Source organism: Salvelinus sp. IW2-2015, unplaced genomic scaffold (assembly GCF_002910315.2).
Source record: "Salvelinus sp. IW2-2015 unplaced genomic scaffold, ASM291031v2 Un_scaffold2120, whole genome shotgun sequence".
In the NCBI taxonomy this organism is placed as follows: domain Eukaryota; kingdom Metazoa; phylum Chordata; class Actinopteri; order Salmoniformes; family Salmonidae; genus Salvelinus; species Salvelinus sp. IW2-2015.
The window spans coordinates 30,645-57,838 of NW_019943457.1; the positions used below are offsets into that span (position 1 = coordinate 30,645).

At 46.2% G+C, this 27,194-nt stretch overlaps 2 protein-coding genes, 1 long non-coding RNA gene and 1 pseudogene across 3 annotated transcripts in view; 2 read left to right on the plus strand and 2 right to left on the minus strand.

Annotated features, from left to right (window-relative positions):
• The window catches only part of LOC112073010 (casein kinase II subunit beta), a 9,953-nt gene extending 2,422 nt beyond the window's left edge, over positions 1 to 7,531 (plus strand). Inside the window, 6 exon segments of the mRNA XM_070440014.1 lie at positions 3,620 to 3,721; positions 4,045 to 4,160; positions 5,200 to 5,275; positions 5,771 to 5,885; positions 5,887 to 5,958; positions 6,196 to 7,531. Coding sequence (XP_070296115.1) covers positions 3,620 to 3,721; positions 4,045 to 4,160; positions 5,200 to 5,275; positions 5,771 to 5,885; positions 5,887 to 5,958; positions 6,196 to 6,355 — 641 coding nt within the window. The 3' untranslated portion in view covers positions 6,356 to 7,531.
• A 73-nt stretch (positions 7,532 to 7,604) lies between these two features.
• LOC112073011 (protein 4.1-like) overlaps positions 7,605 to 27,194 on the minus strand; it is a 40,883-nt pseudogene continuing 21,293 nt past the window's right edge.
• On the plus strand, positions 15,689 to 16,030 carry LOC139025000 (uncharacterized). Its single transcript, XR_011476415.1, has 3 exons — positions 15,689 to 15,767; positions 15,903 to 15,952; positions 15,983 to 16,030. It is a non-coding gene; the product is annotated as an uncharacterized lncRNA (long non-coding RNA).
• The window catches only part of LOC112073002 (glutactin), a 10,157-nt gene continuing 8,718 nt past the window's right edge, over positions 25,756 to 27,194 (minus strand). The window contains exons 6-7 of the mRNA XM_070440012.1: positions 26,946 to 27,074; positions 25,756 to 25,967 (exon numbers count right to left, since the gene is read on the minus strand). Of these exons, the coding sequence (XP_070296113.1) occupies positions 25,771 to 25,967; positions 26,946 to 27,074 (326 nt within the window). The 3' untranslated portion in view covers positions 25,756 to 25,770. The remainder of the gene's footprint in view (positions 25,968 to 26,945; positions 27,075 to 27,194) is intronic.

Here is a 27,194-nt window from a genome sequence, read left to right on the forward strand (position 1 = left end):
CACTGCTCAAAAAAATAAAGGGAACACTTAAACAACACAATGTAACTCCAAGTCAATCACACTCTCTGTGAAATCAAACTGTCCACTTAAGAAGCAACACTGATTGACAATAAATTTCACATGCTGTTGTGCAAATGGAATAGACAAAAGGTGGAAATTATAGGCAATTAGCAAGACACCCCCAATAAAGGAGTGATTCTGCAGGTGGTGACCACAGACCACTTCTCAGTTCCTATGCTTCCTGGCTGATGTTTTGGTCACTTTTGAATGCTGGCAGTGCTCTCACTCTAGTGGTAGCATGAGACGGAGTCTACAACCCACACAAGTGGCTCAGGTAGTGCAGCTCATCCAGGATGGCACATCAATGCGAGCTGTGGCAAGAAGGTTTGCTGTGTCTATCAGCGTAGTGTCTGGAGCATGGAGGCGCTACCAGGAGACAGGCCACAAATGTGCATGTGTCAGCATATGGTCTCACAAGGGTCTGAGGATCTCATCTCGGTACCTAATGGCAGTCAGGCTACCTCTGGCGAGCACATGGAGGCCTGTGCGGCCCACAAAGAAATGCCACCCACACCATGACTGACCCACCGCCAAACCGGTCATGCTGGAGGATGTTGCAGGCAGCAGAACGTTCTCCACGGCGTCTCCAGACTCTGTCACGTCTGTCACATGTGCTCATGTGCTCAGTGTGAACCTGCTTTCATCTGTGAAGAGCACAGGGCGCCAGTGGCGAATTTCCAATCTTGGTGTTCTCTGGCAAATGCCAAACGTCCTGCACGGTGTTGGGCTGTAAGCACAACCCCCACCTGTGGACGTCGGGCCCTCATACCACCCTCATGGAGTCTGTTTCTGACCGTTTGAGCAGACACATGCACATTTGTGGCCTGCTGGAGGTCATTTTGCAGGCCTCTGGCAGTGCACCTCCTTGCACAAAGGCGGAGGTAGCGGTCCTGCTGCTGGGTTGTTGCCCTCCTACGGCCTCCTCCACATCTCCTGATGTACTGGCCTGTCTCCTGGTAGCGCCTCCATGCTCTGGACACTACGCTGACAGACACAGCAAACCTTTTTGCCACAGCTCGCATTGATGTGCCATCCTGATGAACTTGCACTACCTGAGCCACTTGTGTGGGTTGTAGACTCCGTCTCATGCTACCACTAGAGTGAAAGCACCGCCAGCATTCAAAAGTGACCAAAACATCAGCCAGGAAGCATAGGAACTGAGAAGTGGTGGTGGTCACCACCTGCAGAACCATTCCTTTTTGGGGGTGTCTTGCTAATTGCCTATAATTTCCACCTTTTGTCTATTCCATTTGCACAACAGCATGTGAAATTTATTGTCAATCAGTGTTGCTTCCTAAGTGGACAGTTTGATTTCACAGAAGTGTGATTGACTTGGAGTTACATTGTGATGTTTAAGTGTTCCCTTTATTTTTTGAGCAGTGTACTTAACAAAGTATATCAATTGTCAGCATTTCTGATAAAAATGATAGAATCCCATAACAACTTTGAGTGTTTGTGTAATGGTGAAAAACATCACTCTAAAAGTGAAAGGTAAAATTATATATTCCCTTTCTTTCTATGTAAGTGTAAAAAAAAATAGAGTCAAACTTGTTTGAGTAAGCCTCTCTTCTCCTCCAAAGAATGCAAAATCCTACCTTCAGTTATGGCAGCACCCAACGGGATAGCTACCCTGCCTTGCCTGTTGAACATGACAACAGGAAAGCCACAAATATCATCGGTGTCCTGGGCAGAGATCAAGGGAGGCAGTGAGATCCAAATACTTCAATACCCTACAGATATCTCCAACCAAACATTCCTAGGAAAAAGAGTGCGCTTTGGAGGGAATCTTAGTTCAGGAGATGCATCTTTGGCTTTCTCCATGGTGGAGTAGTCACAGCCGATGGTACAGATGTAGGTTGCAGATGGGACAAAATGAACACTGCTTTGAGGTCAAGCTACAGGTTAAAGGTGAGTATTTGCTAGTACAGTCATGGCCAAAAGTTTTGAGAACGACACAAATATTAATTTTCACAAAGTCTGCTGCCTCAGTTTGTATGATGGCAATTTGCATATACTCCAGAATGTTATGAAGAGTGATCCGATGAATTGCAATTAATTGCAAAGTCCCTCTATGCCATGCAAATGAACTGAATCCCCCCAAAACATTTCCCCTGCATTTCAGCCCTACAGTCAGAACGAATGTGTGCGCTTGAGCATTTAGGCCCTATTATTWTTWWTTTTTTTTCGTTCTTTGTATTAGTTAATTCTATTCATTTAAATCTTTAGATTATTCATATCTTATTTTTTAAATATTTTTATAAATAGATTGGGCTCTTCTGATATGCGAGCCGGAGTTCGCYAACGACCCATCACTAGTACTRCGCGGTTTGACTGGAACAGCAAACTGTTCATCAACARAGGTCGGAGAAGCCGAAGATTCCACCGGAAGTAGTATTCTTGTTTACAGCAGTTAGCTAAGGTGCTAGCTAGTTAGCAAAGTAGCTACCGGTAGATCTATCTAGCTAACATAAAAGAGGGTGAGTAAACGTGTGCTGACACAACACATTTGGATTTACACAGTACTAAATTAATTGTTTAGTTTCAAATCAGTATGGATTTCATGCGTGTGGAAAATGTCCGTTACCTAGCTAACGTTATTAAACTAACGTAACTAGCTAGCAAACTAAGCAGCTAGCGTTTCTATGTAGCTAACGTTAGCTAGCTAGAGTTCTTTAAGCATAATTTGACTAACAATCGGTTTTTGTTCTAGCCCAGTACTAACACATCTGGGCTTGATGATTTGATTAGATTAGCTAGCTAGCATATTGGGCAGAAATAAAGCCTGCAGTGTACACATACTTCAGGTCCCTGGACCAGAATGGAATACACCACTAGCTAAAATCAAATCAAAAGTTATTGGTCACATACACATGGTTAGCAGATGTTATTGCGAGTGTAGCGAAATGCTTGGCCCAGATAGCTTTAAATTCTAGTGCATCAATGGAAATTCTGAAATGCATGTAATTTTTGCATGCCGTTGCACCATCACCTCCCACTTGTTCAGAGGATGAGCAGCTCGGAGAGGTGTCCTGGATCTCCTGGTTCTGTGGCCTGAGGGGGAATGAGTTCTTCTGTGAGGTGAGTAGATAGCTAGTTATGTCAGAACATCACAGAATGAGAAGGACAGACAGGGGAAATACTATTGCTCTGACTTAGCCAACTGTTTGTGAAGCTAGTTGAGTGTTTGAAATACAGAATGAACTGTTCAGCTACCAGCCAAATATACCCTAAACACAGATGGAGAATTCCATGTGAAAGAGGACCAGAATACAGTGTTTGAAGTCATGGGGTGGTTTTGTATTGATGCCATAGTGTGTAACCGTGACATGAGCTTGTTATTTCATGTGGTAGCTTCAGATATTCAAACACAGTGCATTCACCGTGTAGGCTACGTTGCTTAATTCTACCTTTAACTCTTCTGCTTGTCTTAATTGCCAATACTGAAGTAATCCCTTTAACCTGTTATGCAATTGACCAACCGTGGCCTATTCATAAAGCGTAGTAGACAGTGTTTGGCAGCTGAAAGCTCCTAACCATGTTGATCCATCCACTTTACCAGGTTGAGAGGACTACATTCAGGACAAGTTTAACCTGACAGGGCTCAATGAGCAGGTGCCTCACTACCGCCAGGCCCTTGACATGATCCTGGACCTGGAGCCAGGTGAGCTCATCACTACACCGTCTGGCATGACTTCACACTGACACTTCCTATAGGCTAATTTATCACTTGTGTTTGTATTTACACGTGCCTTTCAAAAGACCCAAGGACACAGTACTGTGACTACATACTTTGATTCATCTATAGGCTGAAGTCTACCTTGTGTTGATCTGAAAGCCTCATTTATGTGTGTGTATGAAGAAAGGAAAGACCTGTAGATGCTATAATGCTGCCTCCCAGTGCTTTATTCATGCACCATGTCACTATAGGCTTCTGTGTACCTTGTGTGTTGATCTGAAAGCCTCACTGTCATGTCTGTCTGTCAGATGAGGAGCTGGAGGACAACCCCAACCAGAGTGACCTGATAGAGCAGGCAGCAGAGATGCTGTACGGGCTGATCCACGCACGCTACATCCTCACCAACAGAGGCATCGCTCAGATGGTAGTAAACCCTACATCTGTATATATTGTTCTGGAGTCTGGATAATCTCTATATCAGGGGTTTCCAGCAGGTAGACTGTGAGCTACCAGTAGCTCGCAGCCCACCTAGGAGTAGCGCCAATCAATTCTGAAATTACATGCATTTTTTTCATGTGTTCCGTGGCAAACTGTCATAAATGTAAAGCTCCCGGCTATCAAAGCCACATTGACATTGTCCAACCCCTAGTTAGCCACTATTGGCTTAAAAAGCCAAACGTAACACAATCTGCCAATTTAATTTCCAGCAATATTGCCCCTGTCTGTTTAGGGTGCTCATTTGTCTGTGTGTAGCCAGTTAGCGACCTTTTTGGGTAGACTGGAAAAAACGTTCCCAAAAAACATTCTCAATTAAATGCATATTGCAAAGTAGGCTTATCTGACAGAACTATCGTGATGATTATTTGTATCAATGAGGTGCCGATTTGTTTTGCAAACTCTGTCATGACGTGCTGCAGCAGTAGGTAACAGCAGTAGTAACAGCAGCAACATCACTAGACTGACGCATTCCTCTCTTGTGAGATGTGCAATTAAAGGGTAAATTACACTCAAATTAAAATGGGTTAGTTTTTTTCCCAGACCTCAAAAATGGTCTTCTATGTGATTTTTAAGCTTTGACATGGACTCAGAACAACCATTTTCCTTCTTTCTCTATGAAGAAATGTAATATTGAGCAAATGTTAATAATAATAATCCCAAACCAGGAGAAATAAAAACAGTGAAAAGAGAATTCAGGAAAATTTGAAATATAATTTTATGGGGCCACTTGGTTGTCTATTAACCATTATTTTACCAGGTATATTGACAACAAACTATTTGAAAGCTATAAAATAAAAATGTAGCTCGTGACATGTTTCATTTTTCTGTTGGTTTTAAGTAGCTCATGCTAGAAAAGGTTGGAGACCCCTGTTCTAAATTCTACCTGTCCGTTTATGTAGTTAGTTTGGCTTTCTTGGGCTAGCTGTGTGACCATGTTTCACACTGAAATAGTTTTTGGTTTGCAGCTGGATAAGTACCAACAAGGGGACTTTGGCTATTGCCCAAGAGTGTACTGTGAGAATCAACCCATGCTTCCTATTGGTGAGTTTGACTTTAATGTGTTCATACTCCTGTTCACTTACAGAACATACCTCTTCTCTCTCATGGATTGAACCATTTCTCTCAGTCACCTTTGAACTATATCACAGATTGTCAGCAGTATTTCACACAGATCTGAGGGAATCTTCAAAAAGATTACTCTTGCTTGCACAGTAAATGTATTTGATCAATATTTAAAGTCAATCACCACCTTCCGGAGACACCTGAAACCCCACCTCTTTAAGGAATACCTAGGATAGATAAAGTAATCCTTCTAACCCCCCCCCCCCTTAAAAGAGTTAGATGCACTATTGTAAAGTGGTTGTTCCACTGGATATCATAAGGTGAATGCACCAATTTGTAAGTCGCTCTGGATAAGAGCGTCTGCTAAATGATTAAATGTAAATGTAAATGTAAATTTAATTGCCAGCTGACACCAGAATAGACTTCTGTGCCCTCAGCTGTGTTACATAGATGTTGATCTCTCCTCTCCAATAGGTCTGTCAGACATCCCTGGTGAGGCGATGGTGAAGCTGTATTGTCCAAAGTGCATGGATGTGTACACCCCCAAGTCCTCCCGGCACCACCACACGGACGGGCCTACTTTGGGACAGGCTTCCCCACATGCTATTTATGGTGCACCCAGAGTACCGGCCAAAACGACCTGCCAACCAGTTTGTGCCAAGGTTTATTTCTATAATTATCTTTGCAAATTCATCAAGATGCTCTGTTTGGCCCATTTGATTACATATGATTTGTTAGTGTTATTACATAATTCATGTTCAGCTGGGAACTGTAACAAAAACCATTTGCTTGATTTGAAGATGACATGTTTTCCCTGGTAAGGAGATTGAGACATGTTAGCAGCCTTCTACTATCCACACAGTGTTATTGTGTTGTAATATTTAGTTGTTTTTTCTCAGGCTTTATGGCTTCAAGATCCACCCCATGGCTTATCAACTGCAACTCCAGGCTGCCTCCAGCTTCAAGAGTCCTGTGAAGGCTATTCGCATAGACACTTACACACCCGGCCGGGAAAGAGACATTTTGACTTGGTTGGAATGGAAGCAGTGGATTATGTAGCTCAATAAAGGCTTGTTAAAAACACATTATGACAGATAAAATACATACATGTAGATCGGGGATGAGAAACTCCAGTCAGCAGTGGTGTCACACTTACCCCATTCCTAGCAAACACAGCTGATTAAACKCATTGCATTCTAAACTGAGGATCATGATTAGTTAATTATTGGAGTCAGTTGTGTTAGCTGCAGCAAAAATATGACAACAATCAGGCCCCAGAAGGACTGGAGTTGACCATCCCTGGATGTCCGGACCAGGCCATCATCTGTCTGTTACACAGAATGCTCTTTGGTGATTGGCTCTAGCCTTTAGCCTATCATAACCCTACTGACTACAATCTTGCAACTCTTCCCCTCTCCTTGACAGAACCCAATCTTTCAAACCTTTTTTCAGTTTSGCTCGCTAAGGCAGGGTCCTGAGCCCCCCCCCCCAGGTGCACGTTTTGGTTTTTGCCCAATTCTTGTCAAAAGAGCTGATGTGATTGGTCAGAATTGGGCAACCTGTGTGAGCGCATGCTAATACCTGTTTTCACACTATCATGCCGACCTGCACCGTATTGGGCTGACTCGGATACATTCTCCATGGTGTCCTTTCCCGCATGGTTCCATGTAACTTGGCAGTGTGAAAAGGGTGATATACAACAATCTTCAATGATTATTCATATCCAGATGATTGGCTGAGAATCCAAATAACAACCGGTTTGATATGTATTATAGATTCCCTAGAGAATGGATGCTGCACAAATTGAATTMAAGARAGAGTWTATTAGATGTATATGTTCTCAGGGTGAAGGGCAACATGGGTCTGCTTTGTGCTGACATAAAATACCAGTGCTGGAACACTCACTGTCCCAAAGTGAAAATGGCCGGGCCACTTAAGCCATCARTAGTTGTAAACATGTCCGTGACAGAGCAGTTGTCTCTTGACTGGACACTGAGACGCATGGTTTCTCTTGCATTGGTCTGTTACAATATGAAGTGGTATTGAACACACAGGTGGATGTCTTTCATATTGATAACCTGCAGCTACAACTAGTTTACATTATGGTACTACATTTTACATGAAATATTTGTTTCTTTCAGTCTACAATTCCAGTGGTAAAGCTATTATTGATTTTCTGAATTCTGTATGCAAGCATCTGGAATTAAAAATGTAATAAAATTGTATTTCTTACAATTCTATTGGTCACCTTTTATTAAAAACTGTTCTTATTGTGACTGAAGTCATGCTCAGATAGACACTACACCACTTGATAATTCATTCTGATTTTATTTAACTTTAAGACAGGGATATGTCACAGAAAAGCAACAATATGTTTACAAATCTAAAAACGAAGGGTTCCGCTGAGATTCTAGTTTATGCCCTCAAGATCCTTCTAGCTAATAGTTTGTGCCACCTTCACAAACTTCTTCAGAGGAGAAGAAAGGTCTGCTACCAATTGTCATTCTCTAAAAGGGTTCTCATACACGTATCTTTATCTGATCTACAAAAGGACAGGGTACAGCAACTGGTAGAGGAATCTACTCTAAAACAGGTGGTAAGAAAGATATACAAACTAGATGATTATGAATGTGACTTCTGTGTCTAAAAGCCTGCAAACATGCTCGTGTTTTAAAAAACATCCCAGTACAATGAATCACATGAAACAGTCTCTACTTTACAAAGAAATTATGGTAGAACATGTACAAAAGGACAAAATATGTTCCCCTATATGAAAGAAAAGCCACATACACTGGGACAGCTGCCTTTTGATAGTGATAAATACATCTTGCACATGTACTACTGTGTTTAAGAGCTGAGTATCATTTGGACCCATCTATCTGCAGGGCTAGAATGTACATTAAGACTGAACATTCTTCATACAATCATATACAGAGGGGTTTTGTCCTGCAGTATTGACAAAGACATAAAACCTGAGAAACAGACTAAAGCATTGTTTCATCAAATCAACAACAAAAGGTTTGAAAATCAATCACGTTTCTATCTAAAATCATTTTAAGGGACAATACACAGCGGGACTTTCCATTGCTCTCACATCAGACTGCATGGGGCAGTCCTAGAGGTCAAAGGTGCATTAAAAGAGGAAGAAAAAACAATGCTGAATACGTACTGGGAAACATGGGACACTCCCAAACTCAAGCTGTAAAAAAAAAAAAAGACAATATTGATATGAGAAGCTACCATTGGGTAGGATATGAACTTCAATAACTTAAAAACCWAATTTTGTACAAATACTATAAAAGCAGTAATGCTATAAAATAGAGTGAACATTTCAAAACAGACAGTTGTCATCACGTCAAAGTTTATAACGAGGGTCATCGTGGCCTGACCTAGTAGTATTACACATGTTAACTTGGCTGGTTAAGAAAGAGATATTTTACCTGAGCAGAGAACAAATCCAAAACAGGCCTGCTTGTTTGAGTATGCAATATCTTTGTTCAATACTTTTAAGTGAGGTATGTCATTTCAATTTGAATATTCAATAAAAAAATAATATTCCTCAATTACAAACGTAAACAAACTCAAAGGAGTTATCCCTTTCCAAAAATACGTCTAGTTTCTGTTCAGCATCTTAATCTGATTGAAAAAGTCTGATAATGTTATTACTTAAAGCTCAGTTGAAAACAGTGCATTTCTATCAAAATCAGCATGTTAAAGGGAGACTCAGTAAAACGCCGTTGCCTCGACCAGCACCGCAGATATTGAGATGAGCGAGATGCAAGACTTTGCTCTCACACAGTATTTGCGCATGTGCACGGGTTCGCTTCACTCTGTTCACAGCGTTGGAACCATGGCACCAAAACAGAGGAGAAGTTGAGCCTCTCACTTCAATGCGCTTAGTTGTTTTGCTGAAATTGACCCACTACGCTGTTAAATTTCTGCATCTCTGTCATATCGCTGAGTCCACACTTAAACTCAATGATACAGTAGTAGCAATACAAACGACAGAAAAATATGTTGTAAATAAACATTTAAAAGCAAACGACCTAAATGCTCTTAGAACTGAAAAGGTTCATCTTTCCTACTACAATAATTTTTAAAAAGTAATTTGGCGAAATATGAGGTTTGAGTGGAATAGACCAAAATGAAGCCACCATACAGTCAGAACAGCAGTATGGAAAGAGAGGACACAATAGGCTTTCTCCCTGGCCTGTTCATATCCCACTGGGCAGGGAGACACCAGGATGCATCCCAACCAGGGCTCTGGTCATTTGAGATGCATCCACGGTGGTTCTGGAGGGGACCAGTCAGGACACAATGTCAGTATGGGTTGAGGAGGTGGGGGTGGCTCTGGGACAGGGAGGTTAGTCACTTGGTCCCCTGTACTACAAAGCTCTGGTGTCTTGAGCATCAGATCCATAGGGCTCCCTGACTGTGTGTTGAGCTGAATCACATTGCTGTTGCTCCGCCGTCGCTTCCCTGCAGGAGACAAAGCTTCAGTTAACCTCCACCTAGCTGGTTGTACACCTTATGACAAAAATGTGTCACAGAGAAGCATTGTGCGTGACCAGGCCTTGGTGTGTGTAGAAGGAGCCGTCATACTACACTGTACCTGGTCATCCTCTGAGTCGGCACTGATGACGATTCTCTTCTCCACTCTGGTCTCTGACACTCCTCCTTTCACCACCTGGGACAAGAGAAATAGTCAGAGACCATGACACAGCTGAGGTGTGTGTGTGCGGTCTATGGTGTGCCCTTACCTTGGAGATGTGAGTGGTGGTGGTAGTAATGGAGGTGCCACTGGTTTCCCTGCTGCTCTCTGAGGTAAAGGTCTGAATGCTGCTCGGTGCTGTGGKCTCTTTCCCCCCGTCTGTCCCGTCAACTGACCCCTGAGAGGAAACAAACAGAAATAGTGGCTCCATGGTAACACCTCAGACATCGGTGGCGTTAAAGACGGTGCACTGTACTGAACGTTTCAGAAAGAAATGCCATGTATTGATCCGTGAACACTGCCCTGATTGTACCCTGTGGTAGATGAACCACAGCTCAGAGTTGCCCAGCTGGAGCATCATCTTTATTATCATGGGGTGGCTACCTCTGCAGACTCGTAGGTGATAGTCTGGGTCCGAACGATAGGGACATCCTTAGTGGAGACGTCAGTAGGGAGGGAGTTGGACACYTCTGTGATGGTGACTGTCTGGGTCTGCACCAGAGGGGGCTGGGGTGGGAGGAGAACACACTCCAGTCAGTTTGACTGAACGTTGCACATTGACATGTCATGAGAAGAGCTGACATGGTTCCTTCTATACATGTCACACAGACATATAGGCTCTATATCATATCATTATACATGATGTTGTGTCCAGTGTTGATATACATTATTGGTTGTGCCCAGTTGAACATTGCACAGCTGTAATTTTCCAATGTTTCATCAACCACTCCCCATGAAAAACCCTCAAACCACACCTCTCTTTTCATTCACAACTGATTGGGTCCCTCGTTCCCACTCCCCATTCTAGTTTTACCAAGATGTCCTTCCCACCACCACGAGGTCAGAGAGAGAAAGACAATTCATCTAGTGTGTCAGAGAGAGAAAGACAATTCATCTAGTGTGTCAGAGAGAGAAAGACAATTCATCTAGTGTGTCAGAGGAAAGACAATTAATCTAGTGTGTAGAGAGAGAAAGACAATTCATCTAGTGTGTCAGAGAAAGACCAATTCATCTAGTGTGTCAGAGAAAGACAATTAATCTAGTGTGGCAGAGAGAGAAAGACAATTTCATCTATGTGTCAGAGAGAGAAAGACATTCATCTAGTGGTCTGAGAGAAAGACAATTATCAGTGTGTCAGAGGAAAGACAATAACTAGTGTGTTAGAGAGAGAAAGACAATTCATCTAGTGTGTCAGAGAAAGACAATTCATCTAGTGTGTCAGAGAAAGACAATTCATCTAGTGTGTTAGAGAGAGAAAGACAATTCATCTAGTGTGTCAGAGAAAGACAATTCATCTAGTGTGTCAGAGAAAGACAATTAATCTAGTGTGTTAGAGAGAGAAAGACAATTCATCTAGTGTGTCAGAGAGAGAAAGACAATTCATCTAGTGTGTCAGAGAGAGAAAGGACAATTCATCTAGTGTGTCAGAGAGAGAAAGACAATTCATCTAGGTGGGTCAGAGAAAGACAATTCATCTAGTGTGTGAGAAGAGAGAAAGACAATTCATCTAGTGTGTCGAGAGAGAGAAAGACAATTCATCTAGTGTGTTAGAGAGAGAAAGACAATTATCATCTAGTTTGTCAGAGAGAGAAAGACAATTAATCTAGTGTGTGAGAGAGAGAAGACAATTCATCTAGTGTGTCAGAGAGAGAAAGACAATTCATTCTAGTGTGTCAAGAGAGAAAGACAATTCATCTAGTGTGTCAGAGAAAGAAAGACAATTCATCTAGTGTGTCAGAGAGAGGAAGACAATTCATCTAGTGTGTTAGAGAGAGAAAGACAATTCATCTAGTGTGTCAGAGAGAGAAAGACAATTATCTAGTGTGTTAGAGAGAGAAAGACAATTCATCTAGGGGTGTTAGAGAGAGAAAGACAATTCATCTAGTGTGTTAGAGAGAGAAAGACAATTCATCTAGTGTGTCAGAGAGAGAAAAACAATTCATCTAGTGTGTCAGAAAGACAATTCAATCTAGTGTGTTAGAGAGAGAAAGACAATTCATCTAGTGTGTTAGAGAAAGACAATTCATCTAGTGTGTCAGAGAGAGAAAGACAATTCATCTAGTGTGTCAGAGAAAGACAATTAATCTATGTGTCAGAGAGAGAAAGACAATTAATCTAGTGTGTCAGAGAAAGACAATTCATCTAGTGTGTCAGAGAGAGAAAGACAATTCATCTAGTGTGTGAGAAGAGAGAAGAAAGACAATTCATCTAGTGTGTTAGAGAGAGAAAGACAATTCATCTAGTGTGTCAGAGAAAGACAATTCATCTAGTGTGTCAGAGAGAGCGCTTGAAAGAGAGGAATAGCGGCACGGTCCGTATCTCTTCCCATCGCCCCCAACACCGGAGAAAACACCATCACTGTGCACCGCCTCTGCAGCGGCTCCAGCAGAGCTCACCCACCCTGACAAACACCAGTATGACTACAGGACAGATTCAGTGTTGACAGTTTGGATTCCTTGTAGCCATGCTGCAGAAAGGTGAGTGTACACTGTCCCCCATGGAATCACCCAGACAGAGCAGAGGACAGGCAGAGGACAGGTAGAGGACAGGCAGAGGAGTCAATCAACAGGAGCTGGTCAGGGCAGAGGGAGGGCTACCTGGAAACAGCGTATGACATGGGGAACACCGCTCACGAAATAGGAGGTGTGGGAGGCTCCAGTTATCCTCCCAGACTGCTCCCCCCTCGACCCTGGGTCTGCCGGCTCCTCCTCCTCCAGCACTGTACCCTGGAGCTGATAGGAGTGGGGCAGCTGTGCCCTCTCCACCTCAACGATGGTGGTCCCAGAGCTAACATGCTCATRCTCCTGATCACATGGCCCTGCCACCACAGGTGCATCATGGGATTTGGAGTCAACCCTATCAGGCCCAGTTTCTGTGCTAGCAGGGCTGGGGCTGGGCCCCCCCGATGGCCTTACAGTGCTGCTGGACTCGTCCTGTTGTAGCACTGCCTTAGTGTCCAGCTCTTCACTTATAGGAGTAATACACACACTCTAGAGGAAAGACACAGCACACATATATCCACTGTGTGAACAACAGCAGGGAATGAAACAATGTTTTCCACCATCAAACATGTTGAGCAAGAATTTATTGCATTTTTTGGGTGGGTCAAAATTGATTGTCAAAAGGGCATTGCAGCAGGACAAAATATATTGCAGTTGACAAGAGTGTTTTACCAAATACCAGTGAACGAAACATAGGTAATGTATACTATAACATTTGATCAAGCTGCCCCAAAGTTACCTCGTCAGTGTTAGATGTGCATACAAAAAACAACAGTGAATTGTGATGAGGTATWCAGTGTATAGTCAAATATACACTGTAGCTGTCCACTAGTGCTGGGTTAATGTGCTTCTATAGAAGACTTCATACATGAAATACCACAACACGCCACTAACTAATCCTACTATATGACAACATTGATGTCTGTCTGGATGTGTACAAAAACACCTTCTATTAGTGGAACCTGCACATATCAAAACTGTTCCTACTGTAAAAAGCCACCTGTCAACTTTCACTGTCAGACGCACCTCGTCTAGTCCAGATAATCAGATATACAACAAAGTGGGTTCATCGTCAAGTCTTTAAACTTTTTAGGAAGGAGCAACAGTCAGTAGGAACAGTCAGGAAGAGTTGGGGAGGGGGGGACTGAGCAGATACACAGGAAGTAAGAGTCCAATGACAGGAAGCAGCTTCTGAAGTAGAAGAAGATGATGAAGAGCTGTGATGAAGAAGAGAGAAGAAGGAGCTAGAGGTTGATGGCCTGCCTACACACATCCCTCTCTCTGGTCCTCTCCCTCTGGCTGGCTCGAGAGGCCCCCAGGATGCCACCTCAGCTGCGTTTAGAGTAGAAGTCTTGCAGGGGGCCACGCGGAAGGCGGATGGCGAACTGAGGGGAGAAGGGTGAGGGTGGAGAGGGGAGAGAGATGAGAGAGGTAGGGATGTTGAAATGTCTGCTGTCGGGTAGATAGGAAGGCTATGCAAAGCTGTGTCATGGTCTAAGAGAGGAAGAATGGAGAACGCATTTGTCTGAGTTGGACTAGGTGGTTATGGGTAACCTGTGGGCCTTCAGACTATTTAGTTGTGGGCTTGGGGCCAGGAGTATCAGTGCACAGAATAACAAAGCAAAGTGAGAAAAAAGGAAGTGTGGGAAAGCAGAGTTAGGGAAAGAGGGGCAGTATTTGGGAGAAGGAGGCAGGARGGAGGAGATGAAGCAGAAAACAAGCACATCACTGAGGGAAAGAGGAGACAGGAGGACGAGCACACAGGTCAACTCTTCTACTGCAAGGTCATGATCTTCAAGTCACAGGGTCATGCAGTTTCTCTGTCCAATCAGGTCTGGTTGTCATGCACTGAGGGGAGGGTCAGACTAAAGGACAACCAATGAGGAGATAAAGACAGAGCTGGGCTTAGAAACCTGACCAATAGGCTCAGACACCACATGCCCAAACCATAAGTCCTTTCCTCACAACAAACAGCTGAACATTCAGACAGACTGGGCCACAAGGTGAACAGACAGACTGGGCCACAAGGTGAACAGACAGACTGGGCCACAAGGTGAACAGACAGACTGATCTGTTCCAATCAGTCTTGACAAGGTGTTCTTCAGTTGGCCCATGCAAACAGATGTCTTTCCATTTTAGTAGGGTAGTAATGACAGAAAGCCTTCCATAGACTAGATGGGTCCGGTTGAAGACAAAAGGCCTTGCTCAAAGACATGCAATAAGTGTTTGCATCGCATCAACACAAACCAAGAGGAACAAAAAGGAGAACCACGGGATGGTGCTGTGGTACTCCAKCCCAACACATCAACTTAGAACACAACAGACAGCCATACAGAGGGAAACGTGTGGTGAGGTACTTCCATTCAGTCAATTCAGGAATATATTCACACATTTCAATTTCTCCTCATCTCCCAAATTGACTTGCATTGAAATGGAACTGACCCCAACATTGTGTGCTAACATCCATTCCTTCTCTGTGGAATGGGAGAGCCGGGAAGCTGGCGTGAACTACAGAGAACTGAGGGGAGGGGTGTGTGGTGGGGTACGGCACAGTGTCTGGTCTGAGATGGTACTCACCCCGTCGGRATCGGGCAAAGGCTGTCCGTTGATGCCCAGGGTGCGGAAGGGGGAGTGAGTGGACAAGCGCTTGTCCCATTCGCTGGGCCCCCGGGACTCTGGGACAGATGCCATGAAGTTCCTCTTCAGCTCACTGATACTAGTATGATGCCTGATGAGATCCTCCTGGGGATTATCAAAGTCCTGGAGGGAGGGAGGGAGAAGTGGAGAGGGAGGGTGGGAGAGAGGTAGGGAGAGAGGAGAGAGAGAGGAGAACCTGAAAGGAGAAGGGGGTGTAGAGAGGAGAGTGAGAGAGGAAGGAGAGGGGGGGTGGGAGAGGAAGAGAGAAGGAGAAGAGAGGGGAGAGAAGGAGGGAGAAGAGAGAGAGGGTAGAGTGAGAGAAAAAGAGAGAGAGACGAGAGGTAGAGTGAGAGAGAGAGGTAGAGTAAGAGAGAAGGTAGGAGGGGTAGAGAGAGGTAGAGAGAGGTAGAGAGGAGATGAGAGGTAGAGTGAGAGAGAGAGGTAGATGAGAGGTAGAGAGAGGTATAGAGAGAGGTAGAGTGAGAGAGAGAGAGGTAGAGTGAGAGAGAGAGTAGAGAGAGGGTAGAGTGAGAGAGAGAGGTAGAGAGAGGTAGAGTGAGAGCGAGAGGTAGAGAGAGGTAGAGTGAGAGCGAGAGGTAGAGAGAGGTAGAGTGAGAGAGAGGTAGAGAGAGTAGAGTGAAGGAGAGAGGTAGAGAGGGTAGAGTGAGAGAGAGAGGTAGAGAGAGTAGAGTGAGAGAGAGAGGTAGAGAGAGGGTAGAGTGAGAGAGAGAGGTAGAGAGAGGTGAGTGAGAGAGAGGTAGAGTGAGAGAGAGAGGTAGAGAGAGGTAGAGTGAGAGAGAGAGTAGAGTGAGAGAAAGAGGTAGAGAGGGTAGAGAGAGGTAAAGTGGAAAAATGACAAACATTTGGTTTGGAAAATAGGTGTGGGAGAAGAGGTGAGCAGAGTAGATGTGTAGAAGGTGGAGAGAGAAACAGGTGTGTCGAAAAACAATGTCACTCATGTGAACATGTTTATAAACAATGTCAACCAAGCAAGGTTTATTTGCTGGTCTATTTGACTCAAAGCTACAGCGTTAAAGAGGCCGGAACTCAGAACATCAGATCGTTTCGAAATAAAATGGATTCTCTGAGCTCTCATTGATAAATCAACCTGTTCAATTAGTGAGCAGCACTACATAGAATCTGATTCAGGTTACAAATCACAGCGGATGAGAGCGAGGTGATGTTAGCACACATAACTTTTGGTCACAGACGCAGGTGGTCACTATGCACGCGACAGCAGCATGGCATTCTGTTTCTGTGGCTGGATGAATGTTATGGTGATGAGAGCAGTGGAGGGAAGGTTGGTGGCCGTCTGCTATAGGAAGGGAAGGTGGTGCGCGTTGCCTTACGGAGAGGGAAGGTTGGTGGCCGTCTGCCCTATACGGAGAAGAAGGTTGGTGGCCGTCTGCCCTATACGGAGAGGGAAGGTTGGTGGCGCCTGCCTATACGGAGAGGGAAGGTTGGTGGCCGTCTGCCTATACGGAGAGGGAAGGTTGGTGGCCGTCTGCCTATACGGAGAGGGAAGGTTGGTGGCCGTCTGCCCTATAGAGAGAGGGAAGGTTGGTGGCCGTCTGCCCTATACGGAGAGGGAAGGTTGGTGGCCGTTGCCCATACGGAGAGGGAAGGGTTGGTGGCCGTCTGCCTATACGGAGAGGGAAGGTTGGTGGCCGTCTGCCTATACGGAGAGGGAAGGTTTGGTGGCCGTCTGCCTATACGGAGAGGGAAGGTTGGTGCCGTCTGCCCTATACGGAGAGGGAAGGTTGGTGGCCGTCTGCCTATACGGAGAGGGAAGGTTGGTGGCCGTCTGCCCTATACGGAGAGGGAAGGTTGGTGCCGTCTGCCCTATACGGAGAGGGAAGGTTGGTGGCGTCTGCTATACGGAGGGAAGGTTGGTGGCCGTCTGCCTATACGGAGAGGGAAGGTTGGTGGCCGTCTGCCCTATAGGGAGAGGGAAGGTTGGTGGCCGTCTGCCCTATAGGAGAGGGAAGCTTGTGGCCGTCTGCCCTATAGGAGAGGGAAGGTTGGTGGTCGCCTGCCTATACGGAGAGGGAGTTGTGGCGTCTGCCTATACGAGAGGGAAGGTTGGTGGCCGTCTGCCCTATACGGAGAGGGAAGGTTGGTGGCCGTCTGCCTATACGGAGAGGGAAGGTTGGTGGCGTCTGCCCTATACGGAGAGGGAAGGTTGGTGGCCGTCTTGCCCTATACGGAGAGGGAAGGTTGGTGGCCGTCTGCCCTATACGGAGAGGGAAGGTTGGTGGCGGTCTGGCCCATACGGAGAGGGAAGGTTGGTGGCCGTCTGCCCTATACGGAGAGGGAAGGTTGGTGGCCGTCTGCCTATACGGAGAGGAAGGTTGGTGCCGTCTGCCCTATACGGAGAGGGAAGGTTGGTGGCCGTCTGCCTATCGGAGAGGAAGGTTGGTGGCCGTCTGCCCTATACGGAAGAGGGAAGTTGGTGGCCGTCTGCCTATACGGAGAGGGAAGGTTGGTGGCCGTCTGCCCTATACGGAGAGGGAAGGTTGGTGGCCGTCTGCCCTATACGGAGAGGGAAGGTTGGTGGCCGTCTGCCTATACGGAGGGGAAGGTTGGTGCCGTCTGCCCTATACGGAGAGGGAAGGTTGGTGGCGTCTGCCCTATAGGAGAGGGAAGGTTGGTGGCCGTCTGCCCTATACGGAGAGGGAAGGTTGGTGGCCGTCTGCCCTATACGGAGAGGGAAGGTTGGTGGCCGTCTGCCCTATACGGAGAGGGAAGGTTGGTGGCCGTCTGCCTATACGGAGAGGGAAGGTTGGTGGCCGTCTGCCCTATACGGAGAGGGAGGTTGGTGGCCGTCTGTGCCTATACGGAGAGGGAAGGTTGGTGTTGTCTGCCCTATATGGAGAGGGAAGGTTGGTGGTGTTCTGCCCTATATGGAGAGGGAAGGTTGGTGGCGTCTGCCCTATAGAGAGGGAAGGTTGGTGGCCGTCTGCCCTATAGGAGAGGAAGGTTGGTGCCGTCTGCCTATACGGAGAGGGAAGGTTGGTGGCCGTCTGCCCTAACGGAAGGGAAGGTTGGTGCGTGCCACAGGATGGAAGGGAAGGTTGGTGGCCGTCTGCCTATACGGAGAGGGAAGGTTGGTGGCCGTCTGCCCTATACGGAGAGGGAAGGTTGGTGGCGTCTGCCCTATACGGAGAGGGAAGGTTGGTGGCCGTCTGCCCTATACGGAGAGGGAAGGTTGGTGGCGTCTGCCCTATACGGAGAGGGAAGGTTGGTGGTGTCTGCCTATATGGAGAGGGAAGGTTGTGGTGTCTGCCCTATATGGAGAGGGAAGGTTGGTGTCGTCTGCCCTATATGGAGAGGGAAGGTTGGTGGTCGTCTGCCCCATAGGAGAGGGAAGGTTGGTGGCCGTCTGCCTATACGGAAGGGAAGGTTGTGCGTCTGCCTATACGGAGAGGGAAGGTTGGTGGCGTCTGCCCTATATGGAGAGGGAGGTTGGTGGCGTCTGCCTATACGGAGAGGAAGGTTGGTGCCTGTCTGCCCTATACGGAGAGGGAAGGTTGGTGTTTGGTCCTGCCCTATATGGAGAGGAAGGTTGGTGGTGTGCCTATATGGAGAGGGAAGGTTGGTCGTCTGCCTATAGGAGAGGAAGGTTGGTGGTCGTCTGCCCTATATGGAGAGGGAAGGTTGGTGTCGTTCTGCCCTATATGGAGAGGGGAAGGTTGGTGGTGTCTGCCCTATATGGAGAAGGGAAGGGTTGGTGGCGTCTGCCTATATGAGAGGGAAGGTTGGTGTTGTCTGCCCTACATGGAGGGGAAGGTTGTGTTTGTCTGCCTATATGGAGAGGAAGGTTGGTGGTCGTCTGCCTATATGGAGAGGGAAGGTTGTGTCGTCTGCCCTATATGGAGAGGGAAGGTTGGTGTGTCTGCCCTATATGGAGAGGAAGGTTGGTGGTGTCTGCCCTATATGGAGAGGGAAGGTTGGTGGTCGTCTGCCCTATATGGAGAGGGAAGGTTGGTGGTGTCTGCCCATATGGAGAGGAGGTTGTGGTCGTCTGCCCTATATGGAGAGGGAAGGTTGGTGTTTGTCTGCCCTATATGGAGAGGGAGAGGTTGGTTGTGTTGTCTGCCCTACATGAGAGGGAAGGTTGGTGGTCGTCTGCCCTATATGGAGAGGGAAGGTTGGTGTTTGTCTGCCCTATAGGAGAGGGAAGGTTGGTGGTCGTCTGCCTATACGGAGAGGGAAGGTTGGTGGTCGTCTGCCCTATATGGAGAGGGAAGGTTGGTGGTTGTCTGCCCTATATGGAGAGGGAAGGTTGGTTGTTTGTCTGCCCTACATGGAGAGGGAAGGTTGGTGTGTCTGCCCTATATGGAGAGGGAAGGTTGGTGGTCGTCTGCCTATATGGAGAGGGAAGGTTGTGGCCGTCTGCCTATTGGAGAGGAAGGTTAGTGTTTGTCTGCCCTACATGGAGAGGGAAGGTTGGTGTTCGTCTGCCCTACATGGAGAGGAAGGTTGTGTTCGTCTGCCTATATGGAGAGGGAAGGTTGGTGTCGTCTGCCCTAATGGAGGGGAAGGTTGGTGGTCGTCTGCCCTATATGGAGAGGAAGGTTGGTGGCGTCTGCCCTATATGGAGAGGGAAGGTTGGTGTTGTCTGCCCTAATGGAGAGGGAAGTTGGTGTCGTCTGCCCTAATGGAGAGGGAAGGTTGGTGTTCGTCTGCCCTATATGGAGAGGGAAGGTTGGGTGGTCGTCTGCCCTATATGGAGAGGGAAGGTTGGTGTTTGTCTGCCCTATATGGAGAGGGCAGGTTGGTGGTGTCTGCCCTATATGGAGAGGAAGGTTGGTGGTGTCTGCCCTATATGGAGAGGGAGGTTGGTGGTCTGCCCTATATGGAGAGGGAAGGTGGTGGTGTCTGCCCTATATGGAGAGTGAAGTTGGTGGTGTCTGCCCTATATGGAGAGGAAGGTTGGTGGTGTTGCCCTATATGGAGAGGAAGGTTGGTGGTTCTGCCTATATGGAGAGGAGGTTGGTTGGGTCTGCCCTATATGGAGAGGGAAGGTTGGTGGTGTCTGCCATATGGGAGAGGGAAGGTTGGTGGTGTCTGCCCTATATGGAGAGGGAAGGTTGGTGGTGTCTGCCCTTATTGGAGAGGGAGGTTGTGGTGTCTGCTATATGGAGAGGGAAGGTTGGTGGTCGTTGCCCTATATGGAGAGGGAAGGTTGGTGGTGTCTGCCCTATATGGAGAGGGAAGGTTGGTGGTGTCTGCCCTATATGGAGAGGGAAGTTGGTGGTCTGCCTAGAGGCGTTGGTGGTCTGCCCTATATGGAGAGGGAAGGTTGGTGGTGTCTGCCCTATATGGAGATGAAGGACTTTTCTACTGATACCGAGGAGAGACAGAGCTGAAACAAGATGCTGTAATGTAATGGTAATGCTCTACTAACACTCTAATGACCCAGCTAGGAGACGGAACGCCGTCTCAGCTGCATAACGTGGCCGATCAGTAACGGTAACTACAAACCCACAAATGAAACACTCCTTGGCTCCCTTTCATGGAACGTGTATGGTGTGACGTCTGGGGAGAAGAGACCATGATCCCAATCATATACTTTGGTGAAGCAATCAGGAGATATCTAGTGCTCAACAACCTATACAAGCAGCTAGTTGTGTTAATATCGCCACACACAAAGCAAATGAGCGGTTACACAGTCAAAATCATCCACTAGCAGAAGCAAAGGCGCCTATGTAAACACAAGATGTGAATCAGTAATGTCACATGCAAAGCAGCCTGTTGTATTACAGCAGCCAGTAGCCAAACAGCAGGAAACACAGTGTACAGAGACTGATCTCCAGAAGACGGGGAAACAAACCTCCAACATTAAAAGACTATGTCTGATATAAATTGAGTCACCCTCAGTTCTCTGAGTTCTTTTCTGTGAAGGAACAAAAAAAGAGAAGGGTGTGGGTTACAGAGTTCCACGTGACATCATGGCAGACGTCACAACGTGACTGCATTGTTGCACTGGGGGGGGGGGTTCTAGAGGAGTGGGGGTGGTGAGGGGTCTGCATGCAGAGTGGCCTGGAGTTCTGGGGGCCACAAGGGCCCTCGAATCCCAGATGTGCAAAGCAGGGGACCCAAGACAGGGCTATTAGAGTGGGTGTCTTGAAGGGGTGGGGGGACAAAGGTGAAGGGTCAGGCAGGAATACAGTACTCGATAGAAACACTAGTCATCATGAAAACCTAGTCCTGTGTCATGCATGTAAATGCAGCAGCCAATGAGGGATCTTCTTTCAACATTCATTCTTCAAATGCCTTTTCTTCCTGTCTGGACTGATGTACAAACCAAAAGCATATGTAATGTACCTCATATACGTCATCTCAGTCTGTGCACATGACCAATACCAACGCTGTTGTCATAGACAATGTCTGACTTGAACATGAGGTCAACTCAAAGACCGTGTCGTTTGTGAGCAGTATTCAAATGAAAGCAGGAGAATAAAAWGAGGAGAGGGTGAAGTTAGTCTTATGGATGGGAGACTTGGCAGTGGTGTAAGTTAGAATGGGAGTGGAGTGACTACAATACTAATATAATGCACAAGCAGGAGTCGGGACAAGGTCAAAGGTCTGACCTTCCTCATTTGCACCGGCTCCTCAGTGTCCGTCTGCTCAGACTGGAGTTACCCCAGGCATGGAGGAGGAGAGAAGGCATAATGACATTACAATCCTCCACTAGGAGCCCCGTCCCCGTCCATAGCAGAGCCATCTGAGGAACTTGTGGTCTGAGGTGTGTCTTYGTCACGGTATGTTACACTATCATTACTGTGACCAATGGAGGGCAAAAATGATGATGCACAGCTATTCTATTTTCTAACTATAGAAAAATCATCATATTATACTTGTCTTATAAATAATACTATGTGATGAATATAGCAATATCACTGCTGAGACCAGTCTATCTGTAACTTCTATGAGCAGTGTATCTGTGTGTGAGGGGTGAATGATGATGATGATCCCTGTACGGCAGGGGATTGTGGGAGTTGTAGTTCCTAGGTGCAGTACCTTGACCTCGGCTGAGCCCTCGTCCACCGCCTCCACGGTGACCTCCAGCTTCCTGTCRTCCTGGCGGGCTGGCAGCCTGATGGGGGTGGAGGTCTGGGGCTGCTGGAGGTCCAGGGGGGMCATGGGGATCCCTGCCTCCATCAGGGCTGCCTGGGAGAAGACTGGGGCGCTGACCGGACGGGCGGCCTTGTGGGTGGCCACCACTGGCGGGAGAGAGACAGGACAGAGGGAGTGTTAGTATTTAGATAGTGGGTTGTATAGAGGGCAGGAGAGAGACAGGACAGAGGGAGTGTTAGTATTTAGATAGTGGGTTGTATAGAGGGCAGGAGAGAGACAGGACAGAGGGAGTGTTAGTATTTAGATAGTGGTTGTATAGAGGCAGGAGAGAGACAGGACAGAGGGAGTGTTAGTATTTAGATAGTGGGTTGTATAGAGGGCAGGAGAGAGACAGGACAGAGGGAGTGTTAGTATTTAGATAGTGGGTTGTATAGAGGGCAGGAGAGAGACAGGACAGAGGGAGTGTTAGTATTTAGATAGTGGTTGTTTATAGAGGACAGGAGAGAGACAGGACAGAGGAGGTTAGTATTTAGATAGTGGGTTGTATAGAGGGCAGGAGAGAGACAGGACAGAGGAAGGTTAGTATTTAGATAGTGGGTTGTATAGAGCGAGGAGAGAGACAGGACAGAGGGAGGTTAGTATTTAGATAGTGGGTTGTATAGAGGGCAGGAGAGAGACAGTCTGCATGCTTTGAGACCATCAAACCCGGTGTAGTGAGAGATAAACACACTGACAGAGCGCAGAAGAACATCTTGAACATCCACATACACAAACAAACTCATAATCAACTCCACACACACACACACTGAGGCCAGGGCACACACAGACTTCAGTACACACTGTACCTTCACGGGCCAGCTCAGTCTAGTCTAGAATGAGACTAGCAAGGGGAAAAGCTTGGATGAGTTGTAGGAAGCAACTGTCCACAATATAAAACGGGCAGCAAAGCATGGCCAGTACTTCTCAACCAGAGCCAACGATGCAAATAGCAGAAGGTCCTGACTCTTTGGGTAATAACCAACGATGCAAATAGCAGAAGTTGTCCTGACTCATTGGTTAATAACCAACGATGCAAATAGCAGAAGTTGTCCTGACTCATTGGGTTAATAACCAACGATGCAAATAGCAGAAGTTTCCTGACTCGTTGAGTTAATAACCAACGATGCAAATAGCAGAAGTTGTCCTGACTCATTGAGTAATAACCAACGATGCAAATAGCAGAAGTTGTCCTGACTCTTTGAGTAATAACCAACGATGCAAATAGCAGAAGTTGTCCTGACTCTTTGGTTAATAACCAACGATGCAAATAGCAGAAGTTGTCCTGACTCTTTGGTTAATAACCAACGATGCAAATAGCAGAAGTTGTCCTGACTCATTGGGTTAATAACCAACGATGCAAATAGCAGAAGTTGTCCTGACTCGTTGAGTAATAACCAACGATGCAAAAGCAGAAGTTTCCTGACTCGTTGAGTTAATAACCAACGATGCAAATAGCAGAAGTTGTCCTGACTCATTGAGTTAATAACCAACGATGCAAATAGCAGAAGTTGTCCTGACTCATTGAGTTTATAACCAACGATGCAAATAGCAGAAGTTGTCCTGACTCATTGAGTTAATAACCAACGATGCAAATAGCAGAAATTGTCCTGACTCATTGAGTTAATAACCAACGATGCAAATGCAGAAGTTGTCCTGACTCGTTGAGTTAATAACCAACGATGCAAATAGCAAAGTTGTCCTGACTCGTTGAGTTAATAACCAACGATGCAAATAGCAGAAGTTGTCCTGACTCGTTGAGTTAATAACCAACGATGCAAATAGCAGAAGTTGTCCTGACTCGTTGAGTTAATAACCAACGATGCAAATAGCAGAAGTTGTCCTGACTCTTTGAGTTAATAACCAATGATGCAAATAGCAGAAGTTATCCTGACTCGTTGAGTTAATAACCAACGATGCAAATAGCAGAAGTTGTCCTGACTCGTTGAGTTAATAACCAACGATGCAAATAGCAGAAGTTGTCCTGACTCATTGAGTTAATAACCAACGATGCAAATAGCAGAAGTTGTCCTGACTCATTGAGTTAATAACCAACGATGCAAATAGCAGAAGTTGTCCTGACTCATTGAGTTAATAACCAACGATGCAAATAGCAGAAGTTGTCCTGACTCGTTGAGTTAATAACCAACGATGCAAATAGCAGAGATTGTCCTGACTCATTGAGTTAATAACCAACGATGCAAATAGCAGAAGTTGTCTGACTCATTGAGTTAATAACCAACGATGCAAATAGCAGAAGTTGTCCTGACTCATTGAGTTAATAAACCAACGATGCAAATAGCAGAAGTTGTCCTGACTCATTGAGTTAATAACCAACGATGCAAATAGCAGAAGTGTCCTGACTCATTGAGTTAATAAGCTCACGCCTCACTGTAGTATAGTATTCCTAAAGCCGTTAAAAGGAAAACTAAATATGTATTTCTTCTATAAAGCAAAGCATAACCAAAGACKCATTGGTTCGTCAAACAATGTATTTTTCAGGGGAAAATCRCATGACAAAGCACAACCACGTTGTAAAAGTGTTGGACGAATGTTAGTCAGCGAGCTTCTCTGGTAAGTTGAGGTTGGAGAGCGGGTGTGAGATCATATTGTTTAGGGCAGCACGCAAAAACTCAAGACCCAAAGTACCTGCATGCGATTTTTTATCCCGCAACACAAACCAAACGTCATCCACATCTCTCTGGGGTTGTGCTGGTCTCTTCTCCAGAACCCTCCTCTCAAACAGCGGTCTCTTCTCCTCAGCAACCACCACTGTGGGTTTGGGCTGAGCGGCTGGACCTTTGACAACAGTTATGTCAGTATAGTCCTGGAGACGCTCACGGAGAGCAACTGATACAAACACACAAACAGAGCTCTTATCTAAGACACAGCATCGTTAAAGTATCAGTAGAAGACCATTTTGCAATTSTCAAAAAAATTCAAACAAGCAATAGCCATCTCGATCTGCAATACAATTATTCCAAATAGATATGCRGGACAAAATTAACTGATATTTWTGGTAGTTTCAGTCTTTTGGTAGTCTCAGTCTGCAGCTAAAATGAGCAGGAAAAGCAGGGGGATAGGGGAATGAAGAGATGGGGGTACCTAATTCTTTAGGGGCAMCATCCAGCAGGACAAACCAATCATCGTCCACCTCTATCTGTCTCTGAGGCAGTCTCTGCTGCAGGGTTCTCTCCTCTCTCCAGCTCTCCTCCWTTATTGTCACCCTTTTCTGGGTTCTCTGCTCTGTGCTCGTCATCATCACGTCAACCACAGGGGCAGGTCTAGTTACCACAGCAACTGATACAGACAGACACAGAGTACCCAGGAGACTCAACTATGATACTCTTACCATTCACAAATTATAACGCAGAATCTGATTGTGGCCACAGCTGCACATATCTGATTAGAGACCCTTTACCACACATCATTATAAAAAAGGTATAGGGGAATGTGAAGCACAACCGAGCTCAGGATGATGCGGTCAGTGGGTACCTGTTGCATCTTCACAGGCTCTTGACGAGAGCTTCAAAGAGCGTCAACCAATCATCACCCTCCCCTCTCTCTTGGGGAGGCAGTGTTTTCACCAGTTCAACCTCCGGTTGACGTCTGTCCTCCACCACTCTAGTGGTTCCTAGTTTTCTCCACCACAACCACTGTTCTCCGGGTACCAGCTCTATAACCTCTCTGTCTACGTGGAACGCTGAAATAAAACAAGGATAACAGGCTTGTCAAGTAATACACGATCTGGGTTCAGCGTTTTAACAAGAAAAAGACAAAAGGGGCAGACGGTGGTCAAGCAGCAATACCCTTGGCTGTGGTCAGTATCTCAGAGGGAGCGCAGTCCCAAAGCACACAACCAATCATCATCCACTTCTTTAGGTGTTACCACAGGCCCCTCCTCCATCTTAACAGTCTCTTCCATGATCCTCACGGTTTTTGGTGGTTTCTGTTCCACTGTCTCCTTCACCACCGTAAACAGCTGTGGTGCTCACATCAGAGTAAATCACCACCACAGTAACAGCTGTGGTGCTCACATCAGAGTAAATCACCACCAGCGTAACAGCTGTGGTGCTCACATTAGAGTAAATCACCACCGCCATAACAGCTGTGGTGTTCACATCAGAGTAAATCACCACCACTGTAACAGCTGTGGTGCTCACATCAGAGTAAATCACCACCACAGTAACAGCTGTGGTGCTCACATCAGAGTAAATCACCACCACCGTAACAGCTGTGGTGCTCACATCAGAGTAAATCACCACCACTGTAACAGCTGTGGTGCTCACATCAGAGTAAATCACCACCACCGTAACAGCTGTAGTGCTCACATCAGAGTAAATCACCACCACTGTAACAGCTGCGGTGCTCACATCAGAGTAAATCACCACCACTGGTGCAGCTGATAGAGACAGAAACACAGCCCAACAGTCCACAAGGTATCAAGCCTTTTACTAGAACATGTAAATATGAGAGTGTATTCCTTGCCAACAGCTTTTGTGGATAGTCAACAGGCTCACACAACAATTGCGAGCCTTTGGAAGCAGGAGAAGGGTTGGTATTTGTATTTCGAGTGGCCAACAGCAAGCTTAGAAAGTACAAAGTACCTGCTATTTTAGGGGCAACATCCAGCTGCAAAAACCAATCATCATCCAGCTCTCTCTGCGGTTGTTTGCCTTACCCTCCAGGGCAACGTCTTCAGGAAGGGATCTGACTGCTTCCACCACAAACACTCCTGGTTCAGGCTCAATGGTCAGATGTTTGGCTGGCACAACCTCTGGGTATACCCTATCGCTAACAGCCAGAGAAACTGGAGCAAAAAGACACACAGAGAGCTTGATATACCACAACTATTAATAGAGGGTCCTGTTGATGATTGACCAGTCATAACCCAAGAGATATCATATTCCTAAATCACACAAGAAAAAAA